This window comes from Lissotriton helveticus, chromosome 5_1 (assembly GCF_964261635.1).
Source record: "Lissotriton helveticus chromosome 5_1, aLisHel1.1, whole genome shotgun sequence".
Taxonomy (NCBI): domain Eukaryota; kingdom Metazoa; phylum Chordata; class Amphibia; order Caudata; family Salamandridae; genus Lissotriton; species Lissotriton helveticus.
In genome coordinates, this window is record NC_136065.1 from 644,555,781 (window position 1) to 644,579,140 (window position 23,360).

At 41.5% G+C, this 23,360-nt stretch overlaps 1 protein-coding gene across 1 annotated transcript in view; it reads right to left on the bottom strand.

Moving 5' to 3' along the window:
* LACTBL1 (lactamase beta like 1) overlaps positions 1–23,360 on the bottom strand; it is a 602,504-nt gene that overhangs the window by 106,516 nt on the left and 472,628 nt on the right. The window contains exon 4 of the mRNA XM_078643034.1: positions 2,285–2,442. Within this exon, the coding sequence (XP_078499160.1) occupies positions 2,285–2,442 (158 nt within the window). The remainder of the gene's footprint in view (positions 1–2,284; positions 2,443–23,360) is intronic.

The window sequence follows — 23,360 nt, forward strand, 5'->3', positions numbered from 1 at the left end:
TACAGTAGTTTATTTTACCCTGGGTAAAGTCATACCATACCCTTATTTGGGTGTTTGGGAGCCATTGGTTGAGGCAAAAAGATCTGAGCTTGTTAAATTATGGGGGCAGTTTCTAGTTTTACACACAAGTTAGGCTCCAGGGTGCCTAAGGACCTTTTAAAAATCTACAAGGCTAGACGCATATCACAACTTCGATATGGCAGTGAGGTATGGGGGTATGCTTACTTGGATAGGATACAGTCATCGGAGAACACATTTCTATGCCAGATGATACCGGTTCCACATTCTACTCTAGTTTTTCAGTGCAGGCGGAGTTTGGGCGTGCTCAAGTGTCGGTCCTGATATCCCTAAGCCCTCCTATTTGTTGGATCAAGATCTGAAGTAGAGATGAACGGAAGCTAAATCAGCTGATCCTTGCGGACTGTATGGCCCTTGATCGGGCTTATAAAATACCATGGTTTGCCTATGTTAAGGCAGCATGTGCTTCCATAGGCAGGACCGACATTTATAAGGATCACACTTCTCTCTCCATACGTGACTTGGGGTGTGTTCAAATTCTGTTTTCGAACTGCTCTGTTTTGGGGAGAGAGCATATGGAGCTACAGAAATCATCAGTGTTGGCTGTATGTTATTATAAACCATGCAGGGGTTGAAGCTAAATGTTGCCAAAGTTTGTTCACAGCAAGATAGGTTTTTATTGGCCAGGTACAGGTTTAACCGCTTTGATGCGTCGGATGGCCCCCTTCCGTCTGACGTTTCAAAGCGGTGGGCATGTGCGTCGGAGGGACGGGGCCATCCGAACTGCGCACGCCTATTTTTTTCAGCACCACGGCGGAATGTCCACCGTGGCGAAATGGTTAATCAACTGCATCATCTCTTGGCATCTCCATGTGGTTGGGTACGGTCTGAGGCAAGGTTGCCCTGCGGCTGTGACGATAAGTCTCTGCAGGACATATTGCATTTTGTAATATTTTGTTCCTATTTTAGCTGGCCAAGGAAGAGATTTTTTATTCCATTGCTGAAACCCCTGAATTTTAACCAAGTTAGGTCCACTTTGCTGTATTTTCAGATGCTTCCTAATGACTGTGTTACTTTTACTGTTTTATAATTTCTGCAAGCTGCTATGGTGTTTAGGAGACGAGACCCGATTAATAGATGAAATGTCTGAGGGGGGCGTGTTTTTATTATATTATTGACTATCATCATTTTATGTTACTGTTTTATCATTTTAGTGAGCCACATGGCACCCGCGAGATGGAGAGCTGTACAATAGATGTAGTGTTTGACGGAGGCATGTTTTTTTTTATGACTTATATCATTTTAATGTTATTTATCAGCAATGGGGTTGATAATGAAGATGCTGTGTATATTATTTTATGGTGATTTTATTTACTGAATAAAGATTTATGATGATGAAACATGTTACTAAAGATGCATAGGGATCTATAAATGAACCTTTCACCCCGGCAGTATGTGGATCAGATCCCACCGACAAACCTCTGGGTGAATACATCAATCACTTTCTACACGAAAAGATAAAACATTGATAGATATGAGATGCGATTGACTCACGACTGAAATTGGTGGCAATTGACAAGGAAGAGGAAGAAAAAACACTATTGCGCATTGAGGATGTGACCAGTGCTTAATTTTGTAAGTGCAAATGCTCCAAAGCCCACAGGTGACTCTATCCAAGGCCTGGGGCCAAATGCCAAAGCTGCATAGCCTTGAATCTACCTCATTCCTCTTTGAGCCATCATCAACCACTCCCTGCCCTTCATCTTACATCTGCAGGTTCTTTTTGATCCCTGCTTTCTACCTTTGCCACTATTTTTTCTTCTTTCTCTTCCTCTCTCATTCCCCCTTTTTAGATTTTCTCTCTCCTTCTTTGGATAAAAATCTATTGAGGAAAAATAGCTGCCAGTCCCCTCAAATGAGTGTAGTGGGCCCTACATGCAACCACCCGCTCAAATTAAGCACTGGATATATGTAAGTGTGTTACACTGAGAAGCCAACGTAGAGGCAAAAAATGTTCAGTGTTCTCAATGAATCCACCCATATATCTTTTAACTTCCTCCCACTTACAATCCATTACACTCTAATATCACCTGCATTTGATGAAGTCATTAAAACTCTGGGAGAATAGGCAAATGGTATGGGTTTTTTGCTCTCATAAGTCCATTGGCCAAGATTTGGCACGCAAAAAGTAAGGGTTCCATTTCTATCTAAACTTTGCTAAATCACTCTATTAGGAAACGAAGGTAATTAAACAATTTAAACATACCTGTACACGGTGTATTCATTGGGTGGAACTGACAGAGGGTCTGAGCCATTTTTCTTTCCAAAGTTTCCAGTCCATAGCACTGTGTCATTGTAGATGACTATGGCTGAGATAGACGGTAGACCCGGTGTGCTAATCTTGTGCCGTAGAAGTATATCTACCTACAGTACAAAAGAAAGTCGTGCTTTGGTAAAAAGTTTCAATTTTCAACTATTCCTTTACACTCGGGTACTAGAATAAAGATAAATATGCTGTCCTCAAAAATATTTACGTTTGTGCAAGAAGAATATCATGGTCAAACATCATGATATAATTTTGGAGAGCATTTCAAATTTGTAACAAGCCATCAGCACTGTTTCTTTTAAGTTTCAAAAGAGATTTTATTAGGAATGTAATACAATGCATCAGGAACAAACAAGCGTTACATCATCAAAAGAAAATATTTTTTAACATTCCAACAATGGCATTAAGGCAAATGAATGTATAGTATAAAAAGATCATTGGCATAGACAACGGGAATAATAAAGAAATATGCACGATAAATCCAGGTTATATATCAGCACTGTTTCTGAATTGTCTACCTGCCATGGTAAAATAACCCCTAAGATCAAGTTTGATTTGGTCTGAAAACAAACAGAGTGCTGACCAGACTGACAATGTGGAAGATACAGAATATGCATGGGTAACACTCAATAATGGGGTTATTTTCAACTCTGTTCCCTTATACACTTGGAGCCCTAACGTGGAAAACTCCCAAACTCAACAATGTTGACAGATGTTCTTCTGCAATTGAATTGTTACATATGACCCTCAATTCCTCTTGCTGTGCTCTGCTGATCCATTGGATAAGTAGAACAGATGAAAAGAGGGTAACAACATTACCCTGTGGGCATCTCTCACTTTGTGTGCCAAAGTCGCAAAAAAGCATTTGCCCTCCTAATACTTTGCCTACCTTCCCACTAAGGTACGTTCTCCTCCTCTGTCTAAATACAAAAAAAAATCTCAAAAGGGTTATTTTATACAATTGTCGGGTGGTACAATGGGCATTTGTGCCATTTTTTGCACTCCGATGCACTTCAGTATTACAGAAGAGGCTGCAGGCACTTGTGTGGCTCCATCTATAATGCAATCATGTTGGGGGACATTTCGTGCCAGCAGTTCGTCAATTGTCCATCCCTTCATTTACTTGAGGGTATGATATCATGCAATTAAGAAAATGTCTTGATGCCTGTACCCTAGTATCAATGAGTGCTGAAGGATAAACAGGCTAATGAAAGGCACAGTAATTGTGCAGCACCTAGGATGTGGCACAAATGTATTGTGTTTTTCCATTCTTGCTTCATAGTAGTTGGCTCGGGAGTCAAAGGGATCCCGCCAGCATCCCTGCCAAGCCGGGTACGGTCATACACTGCAACAAACTTTGGGGGGCCCATGTCTCCCTCCTTAAAATAGGGTTGGTCATCCTGCAGTGAAAGATGCTCAGTCACACAAGCAGTCTTGCCAACTACATCTGAGCAAACCGGGTAAATGTGTATTTATTGGGATTCTGCTCATATTTACTGATTTACAAGGGTCAAAATGATACCCTTTTCTCCCTAAACAACTTTCAGTGACTGTTCTTATGTGCACCACTTGCTGTTCTGGAACAACTAAATAAAAATACCAACAAAAACCAGAAACTCAAAGAAATGTACAGTTGACATTTAAATACAAATTGGCTTATGATTTTTGCACTACAGGTAAAATCCCGGTATATATTGGAAAATACAGCTGGTATTCGACTTCGAAAGGCAAGCAAATTACTACGAAATATAGTTTTATTTTAGTTGCAGCATAGGCTCACTAATACATCATTCTAAAATTTCCCGGGAGTTTGAAAAGACTTTTAAAAAGTCACAGAAATTTTATAAAGAAACCAGACATCAGATGTTTCCAATGGAACTCAATTGTGATCTCTGTGATTCATAACTTACAGGAGCGATAAATTTGTGCCTGACAATGAAAGAATGAATAATTGAACAGATTGTACAGCACAAGCGAGAGCAACTAGTCGGGTTTGATTTACAGAATGTCTTGCAGTAGAAAAATAAATGTCCCAATTACTTACTGGTAATCTTCATTATTCACACTTGTTACTTCGCAAGATGCCCTTTTAAAAAGGCACATCTTGCCACAACTGAAAACTGTAAGAGCACCATCGTATTGAAGTGCGGAGTTTGTAAGAATGAATAAATAAATACAAATAACTACAGCAACCCAAAGTTTTTCATAGGAGCCGCCACCATTGCTGGCCAATGCTGGAGATGCGGGAAACAAAGTTGCTTAGGGCCTCATTTATGAGGCTATGCGTCACTTTTACGCTGCTGGTGCGTCACTTTTTGTGACGCACCAGTGGCGTAAAAAATGCGCCTTGTTGCGCCATATTTCCAAAGTGACGCATCTAGGTAGATGTGTCACTTTGTAAACCCCTGCGCCACATTATACCTGCGCCAGGTATAATGTATGCAAGGGGGGCGTATTGACGCAAGAAAGGGTAGTAGAAGTGACGCAGTGAAATCTATGTGATTTCACTGCACCACTTCTAGGACAGAAATGCGTCAATTTCTTATGCCTGCCTCACAGCAGGCGTAAGACTGACGCAGGCCCTTTAACATGGGGCTTGCCCCATGTGAAAGGACTCATTGCTGGAGTTGCGTCACTTTTGTGACACACTCCAGCAATGCGTCACTTTTGCGCCATACAGATACGTCAGAAATACTGACGTATCTGTAACTCCTTGCGCAATGATGCGTGATACTGTAAATATGACGCATCATTTGTGTTGCAAGGAGGGCGCAGTGAAAAGTGACGCATCGCTGTTTTCACGCAGCGAAGCGTCACTCTTCATAAATGAGGCCCTTCGTTTTGATTGCACTACCTTCACTTCCTGTTCCTTAATATCTCTCTTTCAGGTTAGTTTTCATCCCTGCTTTCTCTCTGCTCTTCCTCGTACTTTCTAATTTTTCTGCTTTTGCTTCTCTTTCTAAAGGTCAGCGTATGAATAGAAACAGAAATAGTGCCGGTGCCCATCTCCTGTAACCACTGGCAGAAATTAAGCACTTTAGCTCCTATATCATATACTAACGCAAACTATTGTTTTTGGTAAAAAAGATTACTTGAAAATAACCAGTTGTGACCTCTTCTCCTTCTTCCTTATCCGAGTTCTTACTTAAAACAAACATTTTAAAACGATGACAACTAGCTTCAAAGCTAAGAATTTTTTTTTCAGAGTCTGCTAGGCGCAGCCACGCCATGACACTCTCCCGTTGGAAAAAACATGGAGAAGCAACATTTGTGGTGCAAGTTGGATTTGCTCAAGAGATGAAGAGCCTGAGTTGCAGTTTGAGTGGCGGGTTAATCTGTATATGATTGGGGCAGATATCCCCCTTTTTCCAAGATTGCCTATGGTGATCTACCACATTTACAGTATTAACACAAAACAGTCAAGTATTCTCCACCCAAGTTGCTGCATCAACATGGAAGGAGCCTCTTTGCGTGGGGAATCCACTGGTGGAAAATCCACCAATGTCCGATGACTGGAATTTTACCTATTAAATATAGGAAATTGACATGTACTCCTGATTTGGTAGCATATATTGCCAAACCCATGCTTAGTTTCACTGAAATGCCTGGTGTGCTTTCGAGGATATTACTGGCATTAGATTCACATTTTTATGAACGTCTTTCTCCCGTGCCATGATAGTCTTTCACACAGCCACCCCTGTCAGCCATGTTAGATATTCAGACACTTGAGAGAGGGCAGTTGACCTGTCACCATTTCTGGAAGATGTAACTCTGTAAGTTGTCCGGTGAATGGCTTCCCCATAAGAATCTCAACAGGTCGTATATATGTGTATCTACTGGAGGAATGAATGGTGAATCTGCTAGTTTCATAAAGGATTCCTTGCTAACACTCTCTGCTAAATTATACATTATTGACCTGATGTAGAGTTAGGTGGTAATGGAAACTCCTCAAGTCTGTGGAAGACACATGGGGCATAATTACAAGGAAACTGTCGGAGCGCCGTGGTAAGCCAAAATTGCCAACGCCGTGCTGTGACAGTTTCAAAACGCAGGGATGCGCCATTTTTGCAAACATGTGATGCACCCCTGCATTTTCCCTAGTGCTGGCACTAAATGTAGCTGCCTAGCGCCAACTCAGGCACCCTTACACCATAGAGCAAGGGTGCCTGTTTTGTAGGGAATGAATGTTCACATGCAGGAAGGTGTCTCTTCCTGCACATAAAGAATCAATAATGGCGATTTGTAACTTATATGTGTGCTTCAGAATGCAGCACATATAGAAGCTGCAAAACGTAATTTTTTAATGATTGTTTATGTACAGGATGGGACACCTTCCTTCACATGAACAATCACTAATGGCGATTTGCTCATTCAATGTGTGCTGAAGAATGCAGCCCACATAGAAATGCAAAAACAAGGAGAAAATATTCATTTCCCCTTGTTGTGCCTGTTTAAAACCAGGTTTTCCCTGGTCTTATTTTTGGCGCTGCCCCATACTTATGCCACCCTTGTAAATAGGGGGCAGCATCGAAAAGCAATGGGTGCTGCGGTGGAACGCCCCCAGCAACACGCATTGCCTGCCCTTTGCGGCTGCAAACTGCTGCGGTAAGGGGCATATTTCCAAGGTGGGGTTAAGACACATTAAGTGGCGTAACGCCAGCTTGTAAATATGGAGCAGGGTATTGCGCCACTGGAACATCATTAAAAGTGGCGTTCCTGTGGCGCAATGCCCTTGTAAATATGCCCCTGAATTTTCTCCACGATATTATGTATATGGTGCAGGAAATTCCACCATTGGTTCTCATCCAGATTTAGCCCTTCCCCAACAAATCAAAGAATTTTCCACTACTGCCCAACAAAGTAAGTTTGAAACTCTACTTTAGTTGCTAGAATTCTTATAATTGAAACATATTGGAAAGAACCATTGCATCAGTATAAGATAGAGGATCAGTCTGGTAAGCCATTGGTATATGGTATATTAGTGTGCCTATACTGACAAACATTTGAAGATGATCCACTAGACAAATGAAAGAATTACACAAACACATACAAGTATTGTGTGGAAACACAATGATGAAATATGAAAGACACAGAAACCAAATCCCAATATACCACATTTTCTTGGATTGCAATATCATACAGCTTTAGAAATGTATGTTTTTATACAGTGCTTGTCAGAGCGTTTATACACTGATTCATAGTTTCCCAAAATTGGAGAGGGAAACCGGAATTTTCCAAATCTCCACGTCAATTTGCAATGCTCCTGCTCTGGCAAACTTAAAAGGGTCAGAGCTGATTTGCATAAAGCCATTATCTGACCCAGGGTGGTGTGGAGTGCAAAAAAACGATGGATTTGGGCCCAGATCTTTTGACTGGGGGAGTGTGTGACATTGATCCACATTCAGTCCATCACTTGTTGTTTTTTGCAATTGCCGCCCTAAGTGCGCTGGGGATGCCCAGACGTGGGTCCCAGGCACTCCACACCACTTGGAGTCAAGCTAGCCGGGCTGAAGAGAGGTGTTACCTCGAAACCGGTCCGGTCCTCGGATGCTTGATTCCGGTCTGGGAAAGATATGGCTGTTGTAGTTCGGACTGGACTGTTCCCATGGGGCAACAGGGTCAGAGCTGATTTGCATAAAGCCATTATCTGACCCAGGGTGGTGTGGAGTGCAAAAAAACGATGGATTTGGGCCCAGATCTTTTGACTGGGGGAGTGTGTGACATTGATCCACATTCAGTCCATCACTTGTTGTTTTTTGCAATTGCCGCCCTAAGTGCGCTGGGGATGCCCAGACGTGGGTCCCAGGCACTCCACACCACTTGGAGTCAAGCTAGCCGGGCTGAAGAGAGGTGTTACCTCGAAACCGGTCCGGTCCTCGGATGCTTGATTCCGGTCTGGGAAAGATATGGCTGTTGTAGTTCGGACTGGACTGTTCCCATGGGGCAACAGGGTCAGAGCTGATTTGCATAAAGCCATTATCTGACCCAGGGTGGTGTGGAGTGCAAAAAAACGATGGATTTGGGCCCAGATCTTTTGACTGGGGGAGTGTGTGACATTGATCCACATTCAGTCCATCTCTTGTTGTTTTTTGCAAACTTAAAAATGAGGCACAAAGGTCCCGATTTATCTAACTTTGGTACAGCTCAAAGCAGCAAGACAACTTGCTGTGCTGCACTGTGTCAAATGGAAAAGGCAGAAATGCACCATATCTATCAAGATATTGCACTCCATGAGGCCTAACGCCAATGCAGGCACCCTTGCGTCATGGAGAAAGGGTGCCTGGTTTGCAGGCAGGATTTTTTTTGTGCCTAAAGCGACACCTTCCTGCACAAAAACAACCCTTAGAGGCTTTTTTGCCTCTTTCTAAGTGTGCTGCAGAATGCAGCACACCAAGAAAGAGGAAAGTTCGAGGAGAAATAAAGATTATTTCTCGGTGTTCGACCTTATTCGGGAGGGCATAGTATTTTGACCCATTCCCATGTTTACAGGTCTTGGTAAATCTGGGAATGTGCCAAAATCCTTCAGTGGATGCCTGGGGACCCCCACGCAACACCCATGGAACACCTTCCCAGGGCAGAGTAATGAAAGGCAGCGAGTTGCGCTCCCTTGCAATACTCCATATTTACCAAGCAGCGCAAAGCCACATATGGCGGCCTTGCTTTGCTTTGTAACTCTGACGTAAGGATCACATTGCCCTTCCGGCACCTTGAGAGTCATAAAGGCAAAGCGATCCATTGATAAATCTGGCTCTTAGGTCTTCACCAAACGGATGTATGACATTACAACGCATGCTTTTACCACGCATGCTGTTACGACGCAGTTTTTACAATGCATGCTGTTACAACGCATAGCGCTTTGGGGTGCTGGATAGTGAATAGTTTAATTTACTATTCCAACTACAGTCCCCGTGGATAGTAGGGAAGGTGTTGGATAGTAAATTAAATGTATTCCCTATCCTAGAGCGCCCCCCAGCACAATGCGTTGTAATGACATGCGTTGTAATGGTTGCGTCATAAAGGCACTGCGTGGTAAAAGTTGCGTTGTAAAGGATGTTTCCCTCACCAAACGGCTGAAAGTAGAAGCCTTAAGATGTACTTGATAATTCAGTGAGCACACACTCGCACCTAATTACTGTGATTCCAGGACAAAAGACAATACTTATCAAAATGATTGCTAGAATGTTGCTGAGATCAAGAAGTCTCTGAGAACTGGTTTGACAGCTCTCACCTAACATCAATGGAAATTTACCCCTCACAATTCCGTAGAAGACCACTCCAACCAAAAGAAATGAAGAACTTTGCACTGTGACAGTTGTGTGTAGTTAGGTTTGTGGGACCTTAAAAGAGAGGAAATACACAAAGAGCTCCACAAACAATAAATACAAAGCCAGTAGATTCCTATTAGATGTTAGGGCAGCCTTATTTAGTGAAGCATAAAAACTCTAGTGAAAGTGATGAGTGGCTAAAGGCTGATTTAGAACAGACTTTTCTTTTTCTAAAAAAAAACCATTTGACATATATTTCAACATTATGCATTTTTGGATCCCTGGCCTTTAAGATTTTACATTTATTTATAATTGATAAAAGAGGCATTTTACATTAATCTGACATTACCGCTCAAAAATTGATAAAGCTGATATGAAATGTTTTGTGGTTCAGAATATTAAATAGAAACAGCACTATGCTTGCCTTTCTCAAATCAACCAGCAATAGCTAGATGGAAAACTAAATATCCCATCCAGCGCAACAAAATCATTATTGAATTATTCAGACATTATTCATTGCTAGAAAAATCTGATTATACAAGTTTAACGTTCAGAAGGAACATTTTGAATGTGGAAAACAATAAATGTTGCTTTGGAAATACCTTGAAAGTAGATTAAATAATTTATGTTCCAAAACTAATCAATGAAATCCGTTTCTGTTTGTGTCTTTTGTTTTTCTTTTTAATTGTGTGGCATTGAAATATGAATGAAAATGAAAATGCATGTTTGGAGAAATAATCATCTCTCCATGATGTTTCAAAATTTCACATTTTGGCAAGCAGGACTGAGTGCCGCTGATCATTATGATTTAATTTGTGATGTCATCTTTCACATCATTTATGAAGTCATGAGCGCTGCCTTAGCGGGGGTTACGTTACGGTTAACTAGCAAACATAAATGTTAACTCTCAGTGTTTTTTGTTTAATGGAATTGTAATGACTGTTTGTATATTAGTGCTAAGTTACTGATCTGGTGATATCCTTTAACATGGGTTTTGTGTTCACTTATCTCTATGGAATTTAGGGGCATATTATGAAGGACGGGCGATACATTATCGCCGCTTTTATCGGCAGGAAACTGCCGATAAAGCGGCGATAATGGGCTTGATAATATGCTCTATGGAATTCCTATCGAAGCCCATGTTAGATGTCTTCACATCTAACATGGGCTTCGATAGGAATTCCATAGAGCATATTATCAAGCCCATTATCACCGCTTTATCGGCAGTTTCCTGACGATAAAAGCGGCGAAAATGTATCGCCCGTCCTTGATAATATGCCCCTTAGTTGTCATTTTCCTCAATGCTGAAGGGGTGCACCTTTTGACGAAGACCAGCAAGAGCTAAGCACTGAGTGCACCTTTTGGTCAGGCCACGTTCCCTGTCACCCTATAAGCATCGTTAGCCAACTGTGGATACAGGTTGTGGTCTTCGGTTATATCTGTCTGACCATATTGTTCGCACAGCACACTGTGAATGGACTTGAGGCCCTCCATGCTGGAACCTCCCTCACCATTCACAAGTTCCAGGGGCGTCCGCAGGGGGGGGGGCAAGGAGGGGCTCTTGCCCCCCCCAGGAGCGACCCTCCTTGCCCCCCCTGCGGACCTCCATGAAAACCGTGACTTCAAGACGGGTTCTCACTCTCTTTCCTCTCCTTCCTTTTATTTGCCTCCCTGTGAAATGGATCCAAAAAAGAAAGACGCTTTTCCTGGAAATGTCGGATTTTTCTGATATTTTAATTCCAAAGTGCAGCATTGGGAATAAAGGGCTAAAAATATGAAAAATAGATAAATAACTAAATAAAGTAAGACAGAGTGGTAACAAACTAGCCAAACTGATTTTATTCACACTGAAACACATTAGCGCCACTTTTACCGAGTTTACCAATGAAGCGCTATTTTTGTTTTCTTGTCTTTGTTTTCCCTGGAGCTGGAACTAGTGCACCAATCCTGGAGGTACTTCAATGTGTGGATTGGAAAACAAAATGTGTGCTGCGGCTCTGCGTCCAGGGATGTAGTATTTTTACCATACTGCTTACGTTTTGTAAGGATATAAGCAATGGCCATTGAAATGGGTCCATTCAGGGCCCTGTAGTCGTGTCCTTAACTTTTCAGGCAAAACACTCACTGATTTCTAAATAGTGAGTGTAAAAGCATTAAGGTAACCATGTTGTTCCTGCTTACATTTCCCATGGTTTGCTAAATTTTGCATTCCCTATAAGTGTTTGCTGTTTCTGGGATGTTGTTACTTTTTTTTTTGTAGGCCCCATATTGCTCTTGTCTAGTGCGTAATTTAAATTGCGCATCCAGGTGTTTATAGCGGGCAACAATTGGGTTGTAGTTGAAAACAGTGGGAGTTTTTCTCAGTGGGTCAGTACGGTGTTCAGTGGGGGAGAGGATGTGGCACTATGGTCAGAGCTGCTGAATTTGGAACTGGGAACCAGGTTCAGCCTTAATAACCAGCCCACCAGACCACTCTCCTGCAAGAGCACAATCACATGCTAGACCTTAGAAGGCTTCGCAACACCTTAGAAGTCCCGGTGTCTACGCACCAGCAGGTGGACCCTAGCTTGAAAAGTTAACCTTCAAGGCTTGTCCACTACTATCCATACTGAAGTTCACCTCCAGTCTTGCGGGCAGGCCTATGAAGCAGCACGCCCTAAAGCAACAGTCACTGAGGTCACAGGACCCTTGAGAAGGGCCAGCTCTAGGGCGGTGCAACCAGTGTGACCGCACCGGGTGCTGACTTTAGGTGAAGTCATCATGTTTGCAAGTATATTATGGTTTTAAAAATGCTTGCTGCCTCCTTCCTGGCCTCCAGCAATTTTCAGCAACAATAAAAATGTCATGATGACTCTGGTGATTAATGTTCTTCCTAGAGAGAGATCAGAATTTTGTCTAGTGGAAGTTTTGATTCATGGAAAGGTAGCTCAGAGGGTTAATATACCGGCTGCAAAGAACATGCGCCATGCAGATCACAAAGTGCACATAATGTAAATAGGTCAGTGGGCTACTGCTTTTGTCAGAGAGATCCTTTTGTTACTTGCAGTTTATAAGTTAAAATCCTAACGTAGAACAGTGAGCTATTAACCGTCATCTAAGAGCTGCATACAAACTGCAAGGTATAAATTAGAGCATTATGTTCCCCCCACTGTCCCCCAGTCTTTGATTATCCTAATATCCCAAAAAGTGTTCTTTTGGACAGAAATTAGATCTGATTATTAAGGAGAACCCCCAACCATGGTATTACGTTTTAAATTCCGGGTATTGTGTTTCTCCAGACCAATCACTATAAAATTATACGGGCTACTAGTTGTCATGTGACTCCTACACCTTGTAGTCCTTAGTCTTATATAACATTTTCTATACAGTGATTTACACACATATTGATTGTCTCTGTGTAATGTGTGTGATGTAAAGTGCTCTGACACCCTACAATGGTATGAGTGGCGCTGTAAATCAAATTAAATGCATCTGAGAGAGAGTGGTTCTGAAGACTTGGGAGGCACAGTTAAAGGGTGGTAGTGAGGGAATCCATGGCAGAGGTGGTCATTGGGGGCACTAACAAACATTAATGCACAGGACATCACCAGTGCTATGGCTGGCCCTGCCCTTGAGGCCAGTCTGCCTCAACCAAAAGTACCTCCATTGGCCTTGTTTCAGCAGCAGTAGCTGCAACTCACCAGGGATTGGCAATGCAGGATTTGCACGCACACCAAACTAAGTTCGCAAACTTCACAGTCTCCCTGCTTCATTCACAAGCACTTTTAACATGTGCTGCCTGCTGTGGGGCCACTGGAATTAATTATGCAGCAAAGGATGACAACATTATGCCGTAGTGTTGACTAAAAAAAAGGCTGCAGCGTAATGCAGTATATTTTCATATATGTTATTATTTTGACGTGTGTACACATGCTAACAGTCTCTGGAAAGAGTTTGCCTTATTAGTACCAGTGTAACATACAAACGCAGCAGTGAGAAAGGTGACCAGTCAACCTTTACAATAGGCCATCCACTCCGCAGCAACACAAGTCACATTTTATATTAACTTTTGATATGTTTGAGCTACAAACAATTTATTAGTTTAAATGTTCAGATCATGCAGCAGATCTTGCATTATGAGGCAAATATGGCAGAGCCATAATTTTAGAGAAAACATTTGCAAACTAGGATATTTTGCCATTCATGTTTGAACTGCTGTTGTTAAAAAAGGGTGAAGTGCTGATGACAGAAACTCCATGGCTGAGAGACAAATGGCTTGTGTTTCCACATTTTATCGCATTTGGGACATTCTGTGATTAGAAGCATATCCCACTTTGTGAATATATTTTAATGTCAATAGTTCATTATAACCTTAAATAATCATGTGTATCCATTGGTTGATTAAACTGGGCAGTGAAATGCCAAACAAATACAAAAAATTGGGATGTCTGCGCATTCTAGCCACACCTCTGGCTCCACCCACAGATCCAATCCTTGGGTTATTCCCGCCCTCTGATTCTCCGCCCACTGTTCCCCTACTTTTTTTCCCCCACTTCAACCACTGTGAAAGACTCAGCATCCCTGGACCTGTGATGTGGCGCAGCTGCAGGCAGACGCATTTACGGTGCCGGACTTCCTCATAAGGGAGCAGGCCATTATTGTATTCCTAAACGTGCGCACAATGTCAGTTTGACATTGACTACACGTACAGGGACTCTAAGTTTCTTTAAAAAAATATTGCTAACATTTGGACCTATACATTTTATTTTGTATAAATTAATTGAATGTGTGTAAAATTTAGCAATGGCTGGGGAATTTTAGTGAAGGGAGCACCCACTGGAAAATCACTAGCGGGTGTGATTGCTGCATTATTTATTACTAACTTTAACGTTGTGCTTTAACTTTGGATAAAAGTTATCATGAATTCTAGCACCAAGAAGCCAATATTGGTAAATATGTGTGCTACAAATAATCCCTAACATACACGGTGCATACAGTATATTTAATCTGGTGCTTTAATCATAGGCTGTTTTAAAGTATTCTGATAAAAATCGAATCGTGCTGAGGACAGCCTTGATTGGTGTTGGATTGAGGACCCAGAAGTCTGCACACCTAGCAGACAGAGATAAAGCACCTTGTCAGAAAGTTTAGCGTTTTCCCTACAGGTGGTGTTTGTTGGCCTGTGGCAGGGTCTGTCACATGTCCTGGATTCTTGGCATTTAATTGAGTCTATCCTAGTTCTGCACCCCAGTGTTTCTTGTGCCCCACCTGGCACACATCATGCCGGAGGATGGTGATGACGTTAACATTTTGCCCCCCCCCCTGGAAAAATGTCTGCGGACGTCACAACCCCCCTCTCTCAGTGCCTGAGCCTAAAAGAAATGTTTTCTGCCCATGCCCAGCTAGCTCTGAATGTAGGATTTGGCATTTGGTCACACCATATATCCACACCCACAGTCCTCTTGCCTCTAATGCCCGATTCATAGTGGCGGCTACTCCGTAATGGCAGAGGAGCACCACCCCACTGCTCAGAGCAAGCAATTGAAAAATAAAATGATGATAAAGCAATTTTATCGTCATTTTATTTTTCAGGGACTTACTGAGCCATGCGAGTGTAGGGTGGGGCCAATCCAGGCGTTTCTCTTATGCTTTGTAACAGCACGAGAGCAGAGTCTGGGTTAGGTGTGGAGTCTATGCTGTGTGGCCCATGGAGCAGAGGAACACTGAGGCGGGAAGCAGACAAGTCTACTTTTTTATTGACTATTATCACCCCACCCCAATACCCCTCCACTTTATATTGGTAGCAGCCACCACTGCCGAGGCTCATTGACTTCAGTTGCACCTTGTGCCAAATCATAATAATGGCAGAGCTAATACAATATGTACACGTCTAAATTGAAATTTAAATACCTATAAAAGCAAGACCGCAAGAGAGAAATTAAGGGAGCAAGAGGATCTCTACGTGAAAAGCCGAAATTCACCAAGAAACATGAGAAAATATATGTATTTCACAAAACTACAGGATTAAAAAGAATAATCATTAAGTCCTTCCACTACGATCAGGTCTAGGACTAGTTTTTTTTCAAATTGGGGGATCCATGAAATTTGAGTGGTCCTGAGAATCTCTGAGACTTGAGGTCTGTGCATTGACTCACAGGCCTCAAATATCTAGAGATGCCCACAGAATATTATAAAGCGAATTCAAGGGTGGATAGAGATTTTCTAGTGGCAACTCCCCAAAAAGCGATTAGGACAGAATTCATTCACGCAGGGGACAGTAAATATCGCCATAGAACAGGGGATCAATTTTGATCATGCACAAAAATAAAAACAGGGTGAAGATATGAGCTTTGTGGCACAAGTGTTTTACTCTTCTGTCTACCCAACATTTTCCTTCCTTTCCTTACTCCTAGTGTTTCCAAATGTGGAGCAAGGTCACAATAAAGAAACATTTTAAAAAATTCAAAATATGGTATTAAAGCATTTTATAATTAAATAATACATACATACTATTTTTTATCAAGTATTTTAAAATGTAATGCTTACCTACTTATATTTTTAACTCTTTTAAATAATTTCATTTAACATATTTTTTTAATTCCTTATCTCCGTTATTTTCTATTGGCCATATGTTCTACCAGTAAGAGATCATGTGTAGTGCTGCTAACTGTTTTTTTAGTAGCAACTTACACTTATTTATCAGGCCTTGCGTCACTTTTATGCCACTGGCATGTCACTTTTTGTGACGCACCAGAGGTGTAACAAATGCGCCAAGTTGTGTCATATTTACAAAGTGACACATCTAGGTAAATGCATCACTTTGTAAACCCCTGTGCCACATCATACCTGCGCCAGGTATAATGTATGCAGGGGGTGCGTTCCGACGCAAGAAAGGGTCGTAGAAGTGATGCAGTGAAGTCTATGAGATTTCACTGCGGCACTTCTAGGACGCAAATGTGTCAATATCTTATGCCTGCCTCATGGCAGGCGTAAGACTGACGCAGGCACATTTAACATGGGACTTGCCCATGTGTGAAGACCCATTGTTGGAGTTGTGTCACTTTTGTGACACACTCCAGCAATGCGTCATTTTTGCGCCTACAGATACAGCAGAAATACTGACGTATTTGTAACTCCTTACAACATGATGCGTCATACTGTAAATATGATGCATCACTGGTGTCGCAAGAAAGGCGCAATGAAAAGTGACACATCGCTGTCTTCTCACAGTGATGTGTCACTTTTCATAAATGAGGGAGAGAGTTTGTGTATACCAAAAAGTAGTAAGCTTTAACTCAAAGTTGTAAGGTTACTCAAAAGTGTGAGTTATGGTTGTGAAGTAGACCCTCTGAGTTGGGTGGATCACAGAGTAACACCAACTAATGTGTTTCTTAGAGGAGTTAAAACAAAGGTGGTGCGTAGAGTGCAGAGCAAAGTACGCCATGCCCCAGGAAACATTTATTTATTACGTGACTTAAAATAAGTTGTGATGTCCCTGGGGCATTTCAGGTCCCATGAAAAGGATAAATCAGGTGACGAAAAATCCCATCAACTTTACTTTCGAGAATGTCCCTCCCAAAATACATCTTTCTCTTAGCTAGATTCAGAACCATAATTCTGGAGCATAAATCCTTTAGAAGGGTGCTGGCACCACACTAGAAATATATGTGCTCACCAGTGATGGTCCTGTTGGTATCAGTAATCATTTTGTGAGGCATGCAGTTGAAGAGATGACAGTCTCCCCTTTCCCACTGGTGCAGCCACATCTATCTCAGACCCTGGGATGTTGTGATCTTGGCCTCTTTCTTTGGTCATGGCAGGGTGAAAATATACCCTGCGGTCTAGTTGGCTTTCTGCTACTTTTGAGATAATTATTGGAAAAATGATAGGACCCCTATGGCCCGGGGAAACACTTTTTATGACTTGTGCTGGGGAGGAACTGCTTTATCTGCTGAAGGTCACTGATTGCAGTAGTAAATATGTTGTATTAGTGGTGTGCGAAATTCACTTAATTTACTTTTTCATAATCACATAACATTTTGGGAAAATTACGAGTAATTACGTGAAATGCAAGTCTGTAATTTAGCACAATATCTTAGTGTGTAATGAGTTTACATGCCATTTTTTTACACGAGGACACATTTAGTTGTAAACAAATTGTGCGAAAATCACAAGTGCCATGGCCATCAGCCACTTACATTCGTGTTATTTGCTTTGTCCCACCTCAGTGATGAAATCCCTTGGACACAGCTCAAAAGACATGCACAATAAACTATTGTTTTTTGTCAAACAAACTATGACCAGAACCTCTATCGATGGGTAGTTAAGTTTGACTCATCTTTAACGAACTGCCATCAAAATGGCTGTCCAGCCATTTTTCGTTTTCACATCGTGTAATCTTCTCACTACATGATCCTAAATCTCAAATAGGTAAAATGTATACTCTGAGTAGCTGATCACAAGTGACCATTTGACTTCCTCATTTTTTACTTTTGTTGTTGTTTTGGTAATTCAAATACTGTGGTGTTTGTGTGAGTTTTTGAAAACCTTTGGTGAACACCTTGTTGAATAAGCACACCTTTCACTACATGCTGGGAGCTACATCCCCCCCCAAAAAAACATATCAAACCCAGTACAGGTGATGACCTGATCGCTGCCCGCGATGGGCAATCATGAGGTGATGCTACATGTTATGCCGGTCATGTCCAGCAATGTAATTCACCAGATTTTTAATTGGGGTGACTGCAGGATCGAACTCATAAGATCGGCTGACTGTGGGAACAATGTAGGTTCTAAATGAGTTGTGTCTCCTTGATGATGTAAGAAACTGCTGGACACAAAACATTTGAGTGTAACTTCTGAACTCCCTCCAATGGGCTAAAAACTATCTCTAGCCACTTCGTGCACTCATTATAGGTCTCGTCTGACTGACTCCAATTACTTTTGTAATACCTATAGTTCTCCCTCAGTGGTAAATGGACCAGTTTACCAGTTTGAAGCATATATGCATCATGTATTGCAACTTGAGCCATCCATCATAATACGTATAACTGAATGTTTAAGTGTTAGTAATCTGTATATATGGAATCTTCTTTAAAAAATAAGGGCCTCATTTATGAAAGCCTTGCGCCACCGGTGCGTCACTTTTTCCCATGTTAAAAGTGACGCACCAGCGGCGCAAGGCCTTCATAAATAAGGCCCTTACAGCCTGATTCATCATTCTCTCGTTTTGCGAGCCCCTAATAGCGATTCATAAGGAATCGCTATTAAGGACTTGCAAAACGGGATTCATGTAGGAATTGCTAAATAAATAGTGATTCCTACACATTCCTTATTTGCGATTAGCAAATTGCTAATCGCAAATAAGGAATAACTCCCCATGCATTCCTATGGGTCTACAGGCCCATAGGAATGCTTGGGGAGTTATTCCTCATTTGCGATTAGCAATTAGCCAATCGCAAATAAGGATGCGATTTCAAGGGTGCCAGGGGTGTCCAAAGGACACCCTGTAGCACCCCTGAAATGCAACATTACACAGGTATTGCGCACACACATGTCCAAAGGACATGTGTGTGTGTAACATGCAAAAGAAAAAAATGCACTAAAGTGCTTTAATCTATTTTTTCGCTATTTACCACGAAGTCAGATTTCGTGGTAAATAGCGGCCAAATATAGCGAATTCGCAATTTAAAATTGGTTGATTATTGCATTTAAGAAATCTCTAATAGAGATTCCTTTAATGCAATTCCTCGCACAATAGCGAATTCTATAATAGCGATTATTGCATTTGGGATGATGAATCCCAAATGCAATAATTGCGCTCACAAAGGGCCAGATTCTCAGAATCTGGCCCTTTGCGAGCCGATTTTCGGTTCATGAATCTGGCCGTAAGTGTTTGACTACAGGAGGCGCCACCCCGTGGCAGACCACGCATGCAGTATGTTGCAACCCATTATTGGGTGAGCAAAACAGAACGTTGCAGGATTGCATGGTTTTACCGCACCAACCACCCAGCATGCATGTTGTTTGAAGAGCCCCTGAGAAGCTGCTTTATCTACTGAAGGTCACTGGTTGCAGTAATAAATATATTCTATTACTGATGTGCAAAATGTGCATAGTGTGCTTTGGCATAATTACACAACATTTCGGGAAAATTAGGAGCCAATATGCATAATTCTAGTCTGTCATTTAGCACTAGATTTTAGTGTGTGATGCTTCAACATGTCAGATTTTGACTCCAGTATGCAGTTTGTTCTAAAAAATAGTTTAAAAAGTGCCACAAACCACAGTCACTCACATGTGGGGTGCTTGCTTTATCCCAACTTTATAATTTTGCATCAAACTGTGGTGTAAACATGAGCTGTGGCATAATTTCAGGAGTTTCGAGTAACAAGCATGACATGTAATTCTCGAAATACACAAATTATACTACATAATTAAAATGTCACCATGACCTACGTAGTATGTCTCAGTGGGAGGGGCACCAGTGCCCTTCTGCAGTCCCATGAGTCTCTAGTTTAAAAAAAATCATGGGAATTGTTAGGGTACAGTGAGTGCCAGTTAATGCTAGGACCGAATACTGCAGCCATTTCTCCTGGGGACTGTAAGTAAATGGTGTTTTTAGTAACCACACTGTGAATGTTACAGGACATTCTGGTTAAGAAAAACTGAAGTGTTTTACACATGCTACAGTTTCATAGAGACCCCCTTGGTCAATATTTGGGCCTTTCCTGTCCCATATCAAACAGGTACGCACAGATGTGGAGTGCCTTTGTTTTGAGAAGTATGGGAACACAGCATGGTAGGGCTTTTGTCATGAGCATAAAATTGTGTGTTTCTATGGCAAATATGTATGTTTTTCTTATTTTATATTGTGCAAGGAATTTCAGATAAGGAGAGATTTTGGAATCCAACCAGGCTAAACCACTCAGGATAATCCTGATTCTCTAGTTTTCAAAAATAGCTGGAGTTGGTGGGATTCCCTGCGGAACCTGAGCTCAAACACTACAGCTGTCACATATAGGGGTCTTTTACCTGAATGTTGAGTCCAACATATAGTTTTTCCATAATATCATGGTCAAAATATAATGACGGAGAAAATATGTTGGGGCATAATATAAAAAGTAAGCATATCATTTTATCTTCTTGTAAAATATTGATGTTACAAACAAAGCATACTAAGATATCATGGCTCTTAATATAGGTTTTGTTAAAATTTTAATGCAGTTGTTTATTTTTTAATTTGTGCTATAAATGCATTGTCATTAATTTTAAGCAAAAGTGTACATTTAAAGGTTATGATACTTTTGTTGAGTTGTGGTTTGTTTTGGGGGGCGGATGACAAGCAAGATTTTTTTTATATTTTGGTTTATTCAATCTATTTTTTTTTATTAAATCATTTTTCCGTACTTTTTGTTTATTTAATTTGCACTATTTAGAGTTGTGTATTTGATGTTATTTGATGGGTTGGGCAGTTTATTGGGGATTGAGTGAATTGTGTTTTCATGTGAAGGTATTTCAAATAATATAAAGTTGATTTTAAATTGGATTTCTCAATTTAATGTAATAATAATAACTTAGGGGCTGATTATGAGTTTGGGGGTCCGGGAACTAGGTAGGCTGTTGGACCGCCCTATAAAGAACATGGTGGTCAAACCGCCACAAGACTGCCCCACCGCCAGGATCCTGGATCCTACGGAAGCGGTGGCAGGGAAGACTGGGGGAACTGGAGGCGGTGCCAATGCCGGCACCACCATGTAAATTAGGAGTAGGATTTCCACCCACCTTTTCATGGTGGCAACGCTGCCATAAAAAGATCGGCAGAAAGGCAGGGATGAGGACCCAAACAGGACACCTGGGAGCTTTTGCCCGTTGGGCATTGTAACTTGGGGCACATGTTGTGCCCTCCTATGCCTGCACTGTCGTGCTCACACAGTGTGCCATGCATGACATGGTGCCTGACAACAATGTGCACATGACACTGCAGGCACTGCAGTACTGCAGCATTGCCTTTAGGCTCTCTCCGTGAGCCCAAACATGCCACCGCCTCAAGACCACCACTGGCAAACCACCGGCACTGTGGTTAGCTTGTAATGCAGCGGTTGGGATGCTGATGGCTTGGCCACAACGGTGGTCCACCAGTCGGACCGCCAAACTCATTATCAACCCCTTAATATTATATTTTATTATTGTATTCCATTTGTTTCATTATATAATTATGTAATAAAATGGTTTGAGGATTGTGCTCCTAGTGAAAAAGAGGGGAATTGTATCCCACAAACCGAGAGGCCATTATTAAAGGCGAAGGAGTACGCCGTAGAGCAAAAAAGACCACCATTAATCTTATTTCACGGAATGTCACCGGCATCGCATACGTCCAAAGTAAAAGATCAGCTAGAGGGGGATATTCTCTGCCTGCAAGAAACTTGGGCAACCAACGACGTACATCTAGAGAGCTTCACTGGCCCCCATATACCGGGAAGGAAAGTACACTCGTATGGCAGGCTCTCTGGTGACCTTTTAATATATGTGAAGCACTCATTAGAAGTCACCATTAAAGAACATAGGAGACTTTTGGACACACTTTAGAGTGTCCTACTTTAGGGCATTCATGATGGCACAAGAGGGAAGGATCTGTTAATTATAAATGCATACCTAATCGGGCAGGGAGTTGCAAAGCTAGAGACAAAGAACAAGGCAATCTCTGAATTAGAAGAGAGGCTGTGTGAACACCTGGCTACGGCCTCAATGGTAAAAGGAGATTTTCAAGCTCTACCATCTGGGCACAGACGTGGCCATTAATAGAAGGAGCACACCCGCAGGAAAATCAGCAGCTTCCTTTAAGCTCATGAATTGGCCTCAGCAGAGATCTGAGCTTCTGAAGCACAACTGAAGGCAACAAGCAACCTCTCTTTCAACTACTGCACTACTCAAGATTATATGTTTTTAACTAAGAACATCAAACAATGGTTGTTGGAATTTGAGATGCGGCAAAGCGAACTATGCGATCACGCCATGCTTAGAGAAAACTTTAACCTTAATGTCAAACAAAGGGGACAAATTGACGCAATCATCAATACCAGGGTCACAGAGGAACACAAGCTGCTAAAGAGAATCAAGTGGAATACAGATAACACAGTAAAATTAGAGAAATGGATATTAGAGAAAAGATATGGGTGGAAAAAAGAAATCTTATCCCGCCCTTAACAAACTTGGAATCTGGATAGCAGACTTGCACATGTCCCTCTCAAGAGGTGAATATCATTAATAGTTTAGGATGGATGCACTGCTATAATTTTACTTGGTAGATAGTCTTTATGTTGTTCAATTGGTGGTGCACAACAAGGAGGCGTCGAGGGTCCTGCGACGTCAAAACTATGATAACTGAATGTGAGACTAGAGAGATTCTAGTCCCATCCCTTGTATGGCACACACATTCACGAAGTTACTTTCATGGAAGAAAGGCTACTTCTATACAATGTTCGTATTCATTTCTTTGAGTTTATTTTAGTGTTCGTTTTTTTTTAAAACATGTTCCGTTATTTTCTTAGCTTTCAGAAAATTCAGACTCGGGCTTGTTTATAATCCACATTTCCAATGCATTTCGAGCATTTGATATGCTCTTCATCAGGGAAATAGACACTAGAAATAATAATATGTACAAACGGTAATTAATAGTAATCGAATTAACTGTTTGCATCATGTTAAGAAATTAAGTAATGCAGCATTTCAACAAAAATAGTCACACTACACAAACATGTTTAACCGTTGTA